The sequence below is a fragment of the Schizosaccharomyces osmophilus genome, chromosome 2 (genome assembly GCF_027921745.1).
Source record: "Schizosaccharomyces osmophilus chromosome 2, complete sequence".
Classification (NCBI taxonomy): Eukaryota; Fungi; Ascomycota; class Schizosaccharomycetes; order Schizosaccharomycetales; family Schizosaccharomycetaceae; genus Schizosaccharomyces; species Schizosaccharomyces osmophilus.
Genome location: NC_079239.1, coordinates 3,072,064 through 3,084,721, shown reverse-complemented (window position 1 = coordinate 3,084,721; position 12,658 = coordinate 3,072,064). Strand labels below are relative to the sequence as shown.

The following is a 12,658-nucleotide window of genomic DNA, read 5'->3' as shown; positions in this document are numbered from 1 at the left end:
TACAACTATCCTCTTAGTTATCATGTTCCTTCTTTCCAATGGCTTCAAAAATTTTGTTAGCTATTTCTTGATGAACATAAAAATATTTTTTCGGATGGTTTCTGGTTTCGATATTTGTAAACGGTCGACTTGTAGCAGTGTCAGGAGTTTGTAGTTCTTCAACATTGTACTTTGATTCCTTCCTTCTTCCCACTAAATTTAAAGTAGTGAAAGTAATTGAATTATCCTTTAGTACTCCTTCCGTTACATATGATTTTCCTGCCCAGTGAATTAATCCTGTAGAAATTGTTGAAGCAGCACAAGCTTAGTAAATTGAATTAGTATATGAACGAAGCTACCATTGTTAAGTCTTACCTGTGGAAATCATAATAAGCCGTGTAGCAAGTCCCATGCCATTTGCGTCCAAAAGCAACATCAACGGAGATATCATATAAGTTAGCCCCAAGGAGCCAACAGAAAACTTTTTGATATTAGCTACTGCCGTTTTTAAAGGCGCTTCATAATGGTATATTGTTCTTGTAGGAGAAGTACTTAACTGTCGCACTAAACCCTTCATGAGTCCGAGTCTGATCATCATTTTATTACAGTTATAAGTAATTCTTGTATAAGTATATAGGAACTCAAAAAAAAAAGGAAAAAGACTGTGTAGGTATCAATATTTGAGGCTGGCTTGAAAACAAGCGCTTGTGGTCAAGAGCCTTCGTTAAATAGTATGGATAACTATCCTTTCTACACCAAACTTACTTAATCTATAATAGGATTACTACTTACGATACGTTTTTTCGAAGAAATATAAAAGTCATTGTATTCTGCTACAGCAAGTCATTATTTATTTATTCATAACATCTAACATCTGTTCATTGTCGCTCATAATATATTACAAGCAATTTCAAACAAGTATACAAAATTTAAGAGTATTTATGCTTTATGCAAAGTGCAATTGGGTTTAGTTGCTGATGCTAGTTCAATCTTACTCCATAGGTATGGCCCTTGCCAAAGTCTCCACAAAGCAAGAGACAGTATCCGTGTCTTGTTTAGCTGTTTCAGCAATTAGGAGAATCCTTGCAATTCCAACGTCAACCTTTTCTGTATCTGTGTAGCCCCGAAGTCTCTGTAGGATATCTGCCCGAACATTCGCGTCCGCGAAATAATCTATAGATTGTAAGACACGATCTAGTTCTTCAAGGTTTCTGACATTGGGTACAGCCAATTCGGCATCAAATGATTTTGTCATGTCAATTCGAGAGAGCATTGTTCTCTCGGAACTAGTAGCAAGGATAAGCAGACGGTGACCCTTAGGAGGTTGTTTTTTGAAAAGAACCATCAAAGTTTGAAGTAATGTGTTTGAGAACCGGGGACCAATGGGAACCCAATCAATAAGACGTTCAATTTCATCTACAACAATAACACTAAGAGGACTCCTATAGCTATCCTCAAACACACCATTCACATAAGATACTCTTGCATTTTCACTCATACCCACCATACCTTCAGCAGTTACCAATTTAATAAATGGAAAGTCGGACCCCAAAGCGATAGTAGCCGCCAAGGCGGTTTTGCCAGAAGCTATAGGCCCAGACAATAGAACACTCATTAAACGGGTGCGTTCGGAATTTTTTACCTGCTGAACGAACAATTTGCCTTCCGTAAAAATCTCCTCAATATGCTTTGCATAGTTGATAAGACCGCCTTGTACACGGCTTTCAAGTTCTTCTTCACTAACACCAAACGCAGGATGAACTTCATTAAGGGCATTCAAAAAATCATTGCGATTAACTTTAATGTTTTCCAAATCTCCAGAAACAGCTGCGGTAGTGCCTACTTTAATGTGACGATAGAAGGCAAAACTTGAAGCACTTTTAATTAAACCAGCAATTTCAGCACCAGAAAAGTTTTTAGTGAGACTTGCCAATTCCATTAAATCCACATCACCCTCCAAAATTCCGTTGGAAGCCATGCGTCCTGTATGGATTTTCAATATTTGCAAACGTCCATGTTCATCAGGAAGTGAAATTTCAACGTGAACTTCCAAACGACCTGGACGAATGAGTGCTTCATCAATCATGTCTTTACGATTGGTCATACCAATCACGAGGATATTGTTCAATTGGTCAACACCATCCATTTTCGCAAGTAACTGGTTAACTACCTGATCACCAACTCCAGTGTCACCTCCAGAACTTCCTCTTTTCTTGCAGATGGCATCCAATTCATCAAAGATAATAATATGAAGTCCCGACTCCTCTCCACGCTCACGATATTCACGTTCGGCATCGGCAAAAAGTTTACGAACATTCTCCTCACTTTGACCGACAAATTTATTCAAAATTTCGGGACCATTTACAATTTTGGGTTCACGAGCATTAAGCATTTTACCGATTTGACGAGCAACCAAAGTTTTACCTGTTCCAGGAGGACCGTAAAGCAGAATACCCTTTACGTGGCTGATACCTAATTTCTCAATCATACCTGGAGGAAAAAGACGCAAAGCGAATGCACGACGGAAAATGGCACTGAATTCAGTATCAAGACCACCAATTCCCATGTCTTCAAACTTAAATCCAGGTTGTAAAATAGCGTTTGTAGCTGGACGCTTCATACTAGCCTTTAGGCGTAGTGTACTATTGGCACTTTTGGAAAAATGGATTTCTGATTGAGAGGTTAAAATTCCCCGAGTATCGGGATCCGTTTTCTTGTTAATTCCTTGGTCTGGAGAATCCGAGAGTAGGAGATCAACACATGAAATTGAGCGAACAGTAGCCTTTATGTTAAAAGACTTAAAATCAAAAACTATTTTTTGCCCAGGAGCGAACACCTGATTTTGATAGCTATTGGCAAACAGTTGGGACATTTCTTCTCCGTCTAAAGCTTCGTTGGTTGTGCGATTACGATTTTGAAATTCAACTTCTAATTCTGCAGCACTCAAGTAAGGTGCTCCATTGGGTCCATAAGGGTCATAACTTGCGACGTTCACTTGCTGGTTAAGAGACCAAGAGGCCCATTCTCGATGAGGTTGCGAAGCACCCAAGCATCCCTGTGGAAATCCGGGGACGGGCTTTGTGCTGAAAACTCTCAAATTGTCAACGATAATGTACTGCTCACGGAAATCCATTGGAGAGACAACAATACAATTCGTTAACGCATCTTCTGTAGAAGTAGCTTTCACAATTCGAAAAGGTCCTGAAGGACGGCGTACATCTACATTTGACGGCATTGGTAACTTTTGTTCAAAAGGGTTAGATGATGATGAGTGAGTACTCTGTCGTGAATAACTGCCACTTAACGGTTTTCTACTTGGAGGCTCTATCGGTGATTTATTTGACATAAAAGGAAGTTTCCACTTCGAATCCATAATATATCTTAATGAATGGCAGATTTCTCTACCTTGTTTTTGTAGTCAGAACTTTGCTTTAGGAAGATCACATATGGTGTTTATGAGGTGTTACTTAGTCCATGTTCATTTCAGGTAGCGTGATATTTAGTTCTCCGTTATCCATTACTACATGCTGCTTATAACCCAAATAAAAGCTAATAAATTTGCAGAACTTCATACTTCAATTGATTCACTTTATGTACAAAGTATTTCATTCTCAAACTTACATAGTGCCACCGTTCTAATATCATACTCAAGACCCGCTTAGTACAATATCCGTAATAAGTAAATAAATACATGCTTTCGCTCATACTAGAAATTCCCTGTGATTATCGCTACTAATGAGTGTTGGTAATGTCATATAGCCTCAATTAACTTGATTTTGATTGAAAGGAGGCAGTATGCAGGGAATCCAGATTTTTGGTTAGGAATAATTGATTTGGAGACGACGGGTGATTCCACCCATTACTTGATTCAGTTTCAATTGTAATATTGGAATATCGTTTCATCAGTTTTTGAAGGTTTTATCTTGAGCTGTCCATTCTCCTCCATTTCTTCGAAGAAAATTTAGCACTCGGACTCTAGTTTTGCTTTCTTCCATAGTCCTAACAGTAACGTTCTGGTAAATAATAACAAAACAAATAGCATTCTTTGAACTTAATCTTGCACTGCACAGCTGTAGAAGTTTTTCACTTACTGTATGAAATGCGTATCAAGCAAAAAAAAAAAAAAGTAACTAACTACAATTGTAGGATAGTAACTTCGATCGGGCATCGTACTACGTGCATAGTATACTTGCTACGTCTTCAGCCGGTTTTTGATTTTTAAACCTGGCTGAGAAAGTAATTGAAAACAAGGCCAAATGAATCTTTCAGTTCCTTAGTTTGAAAAATTCAAACTGTAGTTCCACTTCAAACGATATACAAAGCCCAAACTTTCGAGTATCATAATCATAATCATAAGCAAAATAGAAATTAATAAAAAAAAAAAAAAAATAGCTATCACTCGGACTTCCTATCTTTTCTAAATTCTCTCTATAAAGATGCTGTCCGTCAAAATCAAAGAGTTTCTGAATGTTCACAAATTTGCCTCACACGAGACTAATCTGCCTGGACAACCATAATAAAATAATATAAATAAATAACCAGGTATACTAACCCTAAATTAATTCACAATAACATACCAAAGCCATCAAAGCGAACGTTGTCGTCCATTTTCAACATCCACAGTTAAATAATACATAAAAAGGCGCCAGAATCCGATAACATCGCAGAATATGACTTGAAAAGCATTTTCAGCGACTCGTCCACTCTGGTTATAATTTAACATCTCGTCACTTTACCAGTTGTATTAACGAGCGTTTTTTTGTAAAACATTTTGGATACCACGGCAGTCAAATGCTTTAAAGTTATTGGTTTTGATAAGTACGTATCAAAACCGCATTCTTCGCAGCTTGCTGCAACGTGCGACAAAGCATTTGCACTCAAAGCAACAATTGAAGTAGCTTCGAGTCCATCTTGTAATTCACGTTTCCGAATTTCCGTACACGCTTGATATCCATCCATAACCGGCATTTGCAAGTCCATAAGAACTAGCGAATAGTAATGTGGATCTTTTCGCTTCCACTCTTCGAAACACTTCAGACCATCCATAGCAACATTATATTCCACTCCCATTTTGTCCAAAAAACGACTAATGACCTTAATGTTTATGATATTGTCTTCTGCTAAAAGAACCCTGAAATTGAACTTCTTCAAATCGTTTCGCAAATCCTCAGCTTCGGCTTTCTGCTCATCAGCTAACCTTTCAGAGATTAGGCTGCTTCGCCGAAGGTTTTTATCTATTTGAGGGCAATCCTTGTAAAAAATGGGGAACAGTTTCGAAGGCTTTAATAAACGTAAAACGAAATGTAATCTCGATTGATCGATTGCATGCTTTGAAAATAAGCTGGAAAGAGCTGCCTTTTGCTTTGCACTAACAATGACGATAAAATTCGTGTTTTCGTAGGATGCACTTTGTTGAAGAGAACGAAGATAGGTAATATAATCTTCGTTTTCAGCTAGATTTAAGACTATATGACTCACATTAGATTTGATAGGTGTTTCCACCAAATAATGATATGCTCTTGTGGGATCCTTAAAGGATATTATATCTTTTAGTGTTTTCTCATGCAACAAAGTTTGAACAAAATTTACCAGAGCAGCAGCGCTAAATCTTGTATGCGAGACAACAACAACTAAAGCGTTGTAGTTCAGAAGCAAGCCCTCAGAATGAAAGCGATATAGCTTCCAAAACAGTATATTGCTTGGATCAAGCGATGTTGAGCAGCGACAATAGTTTAAAGAAGGAGCATACGGATTATTATATCCGCTATTGATTGTACCATTCTTCTGCTCTTTGGACCTGCCATTTTCATCATCCTTATTGACATCTTTAGAATGTGGGCATACTTCCTCAACGTTTTCAGTCGGTGTTTTAGCAATTTCACCTCCGTATTTGCGGACATTTGGAATACCCTTCTTTTCAGAAATTTCATAGGGATGAAAACAAACAGGGCAACATCCATCTGGCATATCATAATTGAGATATTCATTGTCCACCTTAAATTTGGCAGTCCATATGAAATGCGTTCCCACACTTTTGATGCTTTTACATTTCATTTCACCGCCATGAAGTTCTGCTAACTCACGAGAAATAACCAATCCTAAGCCTGATCCTTGTTTCCGAGCATTTGACGCATCAATTTGAGAAAAAGGTTTAAATATGCGTGACTGATCTACCAAATCAAAACCTGGTCCAGTATCAATACATTCCCACTTTAGTATTACAGATTGATCTTCATTCAACCATTTCCCCACGGAACATAGAGTAATTACCTCACCTGTGTCTGTAAATTTAATAGCATTGCTGATAACATTCAGAGCAACTTGACGAATTCTGTTACGATCACCAGAAAGCACATCTGGGATATTATGATCAACTATAAAGTTTAATTCAATTCCTTTATAAAATGCTAGTGTGCTTAATGTCTCATTGGCATCCTCCATCAAAGCACGTAACGAAAATCTTTCACTGGACAACTTCACCATCCCTGCTCTTACTTTGCTTAAATCCAAAATATCATTTATAACAGTCAGTAAGGATTCAGCTGACTGTTGGATAACATGAGCATAACTTGTTTGTTCAGAAGATAATTCGGTTTCCAATAGAAAGCTAACCATTCCAGTTATACCAATAAGAGGAGTTCGAATTTCGTGAGACATATTCGACAAATATTGCATTTTATCCCTTACAATTCGATGAGCCTCCACATTTGCCTCTTTTAGTTTTTCTTCTAATACTTTATGATCATGAATATCAGTGCAAGTACCTAGCCATAGATTGGAATCATAATCCGCAGAATTATTCACACAAACAGATTTTACCAAATGCCATCGGTAACAGCCATCAGTAGAACGAAATCGTATCTCAGCAACGTAAGTATTATCAATGCTAGACTCATTGCCAGGATCGTGGCCAGGATTAGGAAGCAAACACTTCTCACGATCATCTCGGTGTACTGCAGAAAGATAGCATAAACCTAAGCTATTTTCAAAAGACAATCCCGAATAGCTAAGCCATTGAGCATTAGCATATATAATACCATTTTTAGTGCTAGCCGCAAACACAATCTGAGGAGAGGCTTCCGCCAACGATCGGTAATTATTTTCGTTAGCAGCAGCAGTAGACTGCCTCTGTACTTCCAATTCAGCAATTTTTTGTTCATGTACGTCGGTCATCGTACCAAAAACATGTAACACTGAACCACTGCAATCAAGTAGCGGAACAGCTCTGCATATGAAGAAACGGTACATACCATCAAAGCGTTGAAGGCGTATCTCTTTAGTAAAAACTTCAGCAGAAGATAGGAATTGTTTCCAACCCCTCATAAAACTCTGCAAATCATTTGGATGTATACAGCTGAATTGTTTTTTTAATAGGCCGTCTAAACTGAGTCCGCAATACAATAATGTCCGTCCGTTGGCCCAAACAACGGTTCCGTCTAAAGGATCCGCAATGAACACATGAACAGGAATAGAATCTATTATGCTTTTCAAAAGAGAAAACTGAGGAGACGCGCCACCTAATTGAATTTGTTGCCCTAGATCACCACCAGTTGGCTTTAATGAATTTTCATCCGACTCTTTGCTTTTTAAACATTCCTTTTTCGCCGTATGACATTTGTGGTTAAAGCCTCGCCTTTTTTTATTCATCACTCTCTTTAGTCTTTGCAAAGTGCTGTGGAATCTTAGCGATAAGCCATTAACAGTAAGTTTTGGAGATGTCTTTATGCTTTTACTGTACATAAAATAAAAATTAATTAGCTTATCTTCACTCAGGTTTGAGCTTGTATTCTCACCGTAATGATGGCAAGCGTTCGCATCCTCAGAATTATAACAACGATCTCCATGTTTTGTTCCTGCTGCCGAACGTGAATGCAAATTCGGTTGTAAATTATCATGACTTTGTAAAGAAGGGACATTACTTGGGATCATAGTGGCTAGACAATTTGTGTAACCTGCGAAAATGAATGGAACCAAACGATCGATATATGATATAAGATTATCGGGATACGGAACCAGATTTGATTTGAAAGAAAGGATTGCTACAGGAACCCGGTTAGATGGTGCATTAGAATTGCCAGTTCCAGGATGTATAAGGGGAATATGAACTAAGCTTAATGCGGTGTCATGTTCAGCTTGGGATTGATGCGAAAAATAGTCGTTAACCGTTTCATTATGAAGGTTCTGCGCATCGTTAAAACTCTCGTCTTTCTTCTCATTAGACTCCAAAAAGGAAGCTTCTTGTAAACCCTGAAAAAAAGGGTTCCGATTAGAGTCAGTTTGAATGGCCGGACTACCCAAAGGAGATTTTGACCAGGGCGATAACAAGCTTTGCTCAAATTCATCGTACATACCGCGATCAGCTTCTCGGGAAGTTACCCAGTCTGAGCAATAATCGTAACTGTCTGGGCCTCCAAGTGATTTATTCTTGGATGGACGCGACAGCGGAAATTTATCTGAGATACTATTGTCTCTCTTTTTGGTACTACTGTCGCCATTTACACCCTCAGACTGAGTAATTCGTTCTGTTGAAGAAATACCGCTGGAGTTCGGAGACGGTCCACTGGGATATGTATGTCGTCTGGTATACACTAAAGCAGCTTTCCGTTCAAGAACTGTTTGAACGGTATAATGATCTATTAACGGGCTTCTCATCGGAGGCGATCGTTGGGAATTATAGATAATGCCTTTTGCACCAGTAGAAGCCGTTATACTGCATGAATCAGATTGATTGGTTTTTTTATTGTCCATCTCAGAATCATTGGTATCATTCTTTTGATTACGCGCTTTAGATCCTTGGTATAAGCATTTTAACTTCCAGGGAGTATTAAAGGGATCTGATACATCACAGGGTTCTATTAAAGAAAGTTCGAGGGCCAAATATTGTTGTGTAAAGATGTCGATAACATTTTTCCAGAGCAGAGAGATATCGATAGTGGATACTAATAAAAAAGCGAATTCAAAAAAATTAGGGTATTGACTTTCTAGAGGATCCGAAGAGGGCGGACGAGACCATTCTGAAAAATAATCGGTTTCGAACGGCTCGTGTAAAGAAGAATTTGTAGAATCTCCTCTACTATCATTCGTTGTCAAGTTATCTCTATTATTAATGGAAGCCACACCACCTAAATCTTTTAATGAATTGGCGGAAGAATTGCTCTGTTCAAATGATCGTCGGGATGCAAGATTGTTTGTACGATTTGAAGCGACGGGCGTTTCAAAAAAAAATTCTGGTTTATCTAGGGACGGTCGTTGTTGCGTTGGAAGACGAGGAAAGTTCAAATTAGAAGAGATTCCATCAGTAGAACTGGATAAACTCGAAAATGGCAAAGGATGAAGAGCTTGCGAATTACCAGGAGCCGAAGGCGATTCACCCGATATTGAATCTGCTGGTAATTTGTTGGACCCTCGGAAAGAGTTGACAATCTTTGAGGACTTGATGAACTGTTCATCCATAGCTACTTTCAACTTGTCTAGATGAGAGGGGGTTGCATTTTGCGACTCAGTCTCTTTCGAAAGCCCCATAACAGGCAAAAGAATACCGAAATCTGCAATTAATTTCGTCTAACAGCAATTGAGTATAAAACGAGACCAAAGTCAAAAGGACCAAATATGACTATATATATGGAAAGTAGTATAAAAATGAAAGAAGCTTATGAGAAATTTTTGACCATAGGAATCAATTACGCCAAAATAAATCCAGACAATTAAGTTCCAAAGAAACAAACGCGCACAAGAATTCTATGCTTGACTTCGTCTTGTCTAACAGCGTTCAAAAATATCAAAAGCCAACGGCCAATTTTTTGTCGCTATAATTTTAGCATTCAAATAATAAAAAGAAATCCTGAAATATGCAAAGGACAACTTCATAATCTTCGATATTTTTCGGATCTGATCACCTTTTAGTGAGGCTCAACAATCTAATTTAGTCTGAGAACCTAGCGTCGATATGATATAGTGGATACCCAGTAAAGTAGATACTGCCCAATAATGAAAAAGCAGCTTAATTAATAACTTCTAAGGTGGCCTTAAAATGTCAGAGAGAAAAAAAGAAAATGAAAGAAAATTTTGTATGATCACCGTTCAACAAAGTAGGATTGAATTCGTAGTAGGTCGTCTGCTATCCAGGTAGAACAGAATGTAGAGCTAGAGATGATGAGTATGGTATGGCCACAATGCAATTTTCGATTGATTGTAGTATGTAATGAAAGACAGTTGACTGAAAATAAATTCGAAAGCAATACCTCAGTGTCAGTATCAGTATCAGTGTCCTCCTTGAATCTTTTTTACAACAGTCCCGCTTCCTGGACGTTTATTAGACGAGACAGCTTGAAGAAGCCGTTGCTGAACATACACCAAAGACGTCAATGATGTATCCAAAACGCTCAGTTTCTGTAAAAGTAATTCACGTTCTTGGTTTACTTGATCTTCGTCTTGTTTTTCTATGCCGGATGGGGTTTCAACAGTCGAAGATGCTTGAGACGTGTTATCTGTCTCCTCTTTCGTTCGATGGTTTTGCACTAATTCAACGTATCGTTTATGGGCATCTCCCAACGCTTCCATAAGATACGAAAGCTGTTGGCGAGTAGAACATAGTAGGCCATCCCGATTTTTGAGCTCAGTCTGTGCTCTCGCGTACAACTGTTCAACGGCCTCTGTCTTGGAATTGGCAGAGTCAAGGATTTGCGAGCCAGTTTGTGTCGAATCGTTGTCCACTTCAAAGGCCATGTCATGAAAATTGTCTATTGATGTTGTTCCCGTTGAATGTTTTGCAGACACATGGTCATGCATTGAAGGAGTTTCTTCTGCTTCCAAAAACAGATTCGATGGGTCTTCTTTGCTAGAGAGTTTAACTTTTTCAAAAAGATTACAGTCACAATGTGACAATAACTCTTTGTAAAAGTGCAGTTTCCGCTTCATTTCGTCCATGGAAAGCTCTGAATTAACGACAACCTTGTTTTTTATATTCTTGGCACGGTTGCCAAAACGCAATGTAGAGAGTGTTTCGCTAGCATTGTAAATGCTAGGAGAGCAATTGATAATCAGCGTCGTTCGAGAGTTACCACCCAAAGATTCTTTCAAGATTCTGGTCAGCTTGGAATCACGATAAGGTGTATGACCGTGTTTGTTTTCTGTTAAGGAATTGATGACCATTCCCAGGGTGGAAAGTGACCGGTTAATCTTTTTTGCCTCTTCAAGCGTTTGCCCAACGGCACCGCTTTTGCCCACACTTTCAGAACCTGCAAGGTCTACTAGAAATAAACGACCACGCCTTGTTTCTCCAGAGGAGTTATTGGTCTGTACAACTTCTACAACGAAGATCGAATGGGATCGAGAGCTAGTAGCATTCATGTTGGTACTTGCGACCGCTCGAGAATTCATCCCTTGGTTCAAAATCTGAAACGCTTCTGCTTCACTCGATACATATACGGTTTTCAATCCTTCAACATAAACACCCTGGAGTTTGTTTTCGTGAACGGTCAGATGATCATTGTCAGCTATCATGAGTTAGTTTTACAAATCCAACGCAAAGATAAATATGCAAACCATACGAGAAAGTAGATCCCGAATTTTTTCCATGTAGATTTCCATATAAGAAACCTTCACTTCGTATTCGGTTGTTGAGGGAGACGATCGAATTTTGTCGAATATCCTATGAAGCATTCTCGGAGTCAAACCTGAGTTTTCAGGATCTCCTTCCACGCCCTATTTGTTTCGAAGTTAGCACATTCCTTGCTTGGAAGCCCACTATACCATCATTGTATACGTTTTCCCAGACCCCGTCTGGCCGTAGGCTAAAACGGTGCCATTGTATCCTTGAAATAAATCTACTCATTAGCATAAGGCAAAAAAGATACATAGATTAATAAATACAAGCTGCGAGGTTTTCTTAAACGCCGTCTGGAATTTCTTACCGTCCACTGTAGGTTTGATAGAATAGGAAAACAGATCCTCTTGAGTGCTGTCGGATCCAAAGACTCTGTCGAAAACAAAATTTCCTGTGTAATCATTTGTCTAAACGCTGTTAGCAAGAGAATTCAAGCGTGAAAGCAAAAGCCAGAAGATTCGGTAAAAGCTTGATTACAAACATTTATATGCATAGTATTTTCATTCAAAGGGGATACAATCTCTTCAAATCCTAAAGATTTTTCAAAAGGATTTGATGGACGAATCCTTGAAACAACTTTGACAGAAGTCATTCCATAAATGTATCACACTTTACAAATTCGGACGGAACACTAAAGTGGAATAGAAATGAAAGGAGGAATCTAGAGCACAAAGAATTTTGCTTGCTCTAAAAGGCAAATGAAAGTTTTATGGAAAAAAGAAGAGGAGCGAGAGGAGTTTAGCTCTTTGGATTTGTAGAAACCAACCAAACAAATCACAATGTTAATCAGCAATGAGTTGTTTGAATGAGTTAAAGACAAGTATTGAATTTCCGTTACGTCCTTTCAGATTATCCTTGAATTCGTTGGTAGTTGTTGGTATCCCAGAAGAATATACTTGAAACCATCTATGAATTTCACTTGTAAAGAAGAAGAGAACGAAAAAATAAAGACAAAGAAAATGTAAAATAAAAAAGGTGTAAAGAATCGTCACGAGTCATAAGGCAAACAAGTCTTTTTCCTCTAAAGTTAAACCCTATGGATCCCCCAAAAATTTTCCTCGAAGAGATACTAGT

General features: G+C 38.4%; 4 protein-coding genes across 4 annotated transcripts; all 4 read right to left on the bottom strand.

The window, feature by feature from the left end:
• Positions 1–13: 13 nt before the first annotated feature.
• SOMG_03892 (mitochondrial proton-transporting ATP synthase complex assembly protein) lies at positions 14–577 on the bottom strand (the record flags this gene model as incomplete). The annotated part of the gene is made up of 2 exons (XM_056182679.1): positions 14–303; positions 355–577. 2 exons carry the CDS (start codon positions 575–577, stop codon positions 14–16), a joined length of 513 nt encoding a protein of 170 aa, XP_056038266.1.
• Positions 578–970: 393 nt separating this feature from the next.
• On the bottom strand, positions 971–3,352 carry sec18 (secretory pathway ATPase Sec18; the record flags this gene model as incomplete). Its single annotated transcript, XM_056182678.1, has 1 exon — positions 971–3,352. The coding sequence occupies one exon, from the start codon at positions 3,350–3,352 to the stop codon at positions 971–973; it is 2,382 nt and encodes a 793-aa protein (XP_056038212.1).
• A 1,343-nt stretch (positions 3,353–4,695) lies between these two features.
• On the bottom strand, positions 4,696–9,501 carry mak1 (phosphorelay sensor kinase Mak1; the record flags this gene model as incomplete). Its single annotated transcript, XM_056182677.1, has 1 exon — positions 4,696–9,501. One exon carries the CDS (start codon positions 9,499–9,501, stop codon positions 4,696–4,698), a length of 4,806 nt encoding a protein of 1,601 aa, XP_056038269.1.
• Positions 9,502–10,239: 738 nt separating this feature from the next.
• On the bottom strand, positions 10,240–12,176 carry klp3 (kinesin-like protein Klp3; the record flags this gene model as incomplete). The annotated part of the gene is made up of 5 exons (XM_056182676.1): positions 10,240–11,474; positions 11,529–11,682; positions 11,731–11,804; positions 11,892–11,991; positions 12,066–12,176. The coding sequence occupies 5 exons, from the start codon at positions 12,174–12,176 to the stop codon at positions 10,240–10,242; spliced, it is 1,674 nt and encodes a 557-aa protein (XP_056037508.1).
• Between the last annotated feature and the right edge of the window lie 482 nt (positions 12,177–12,658).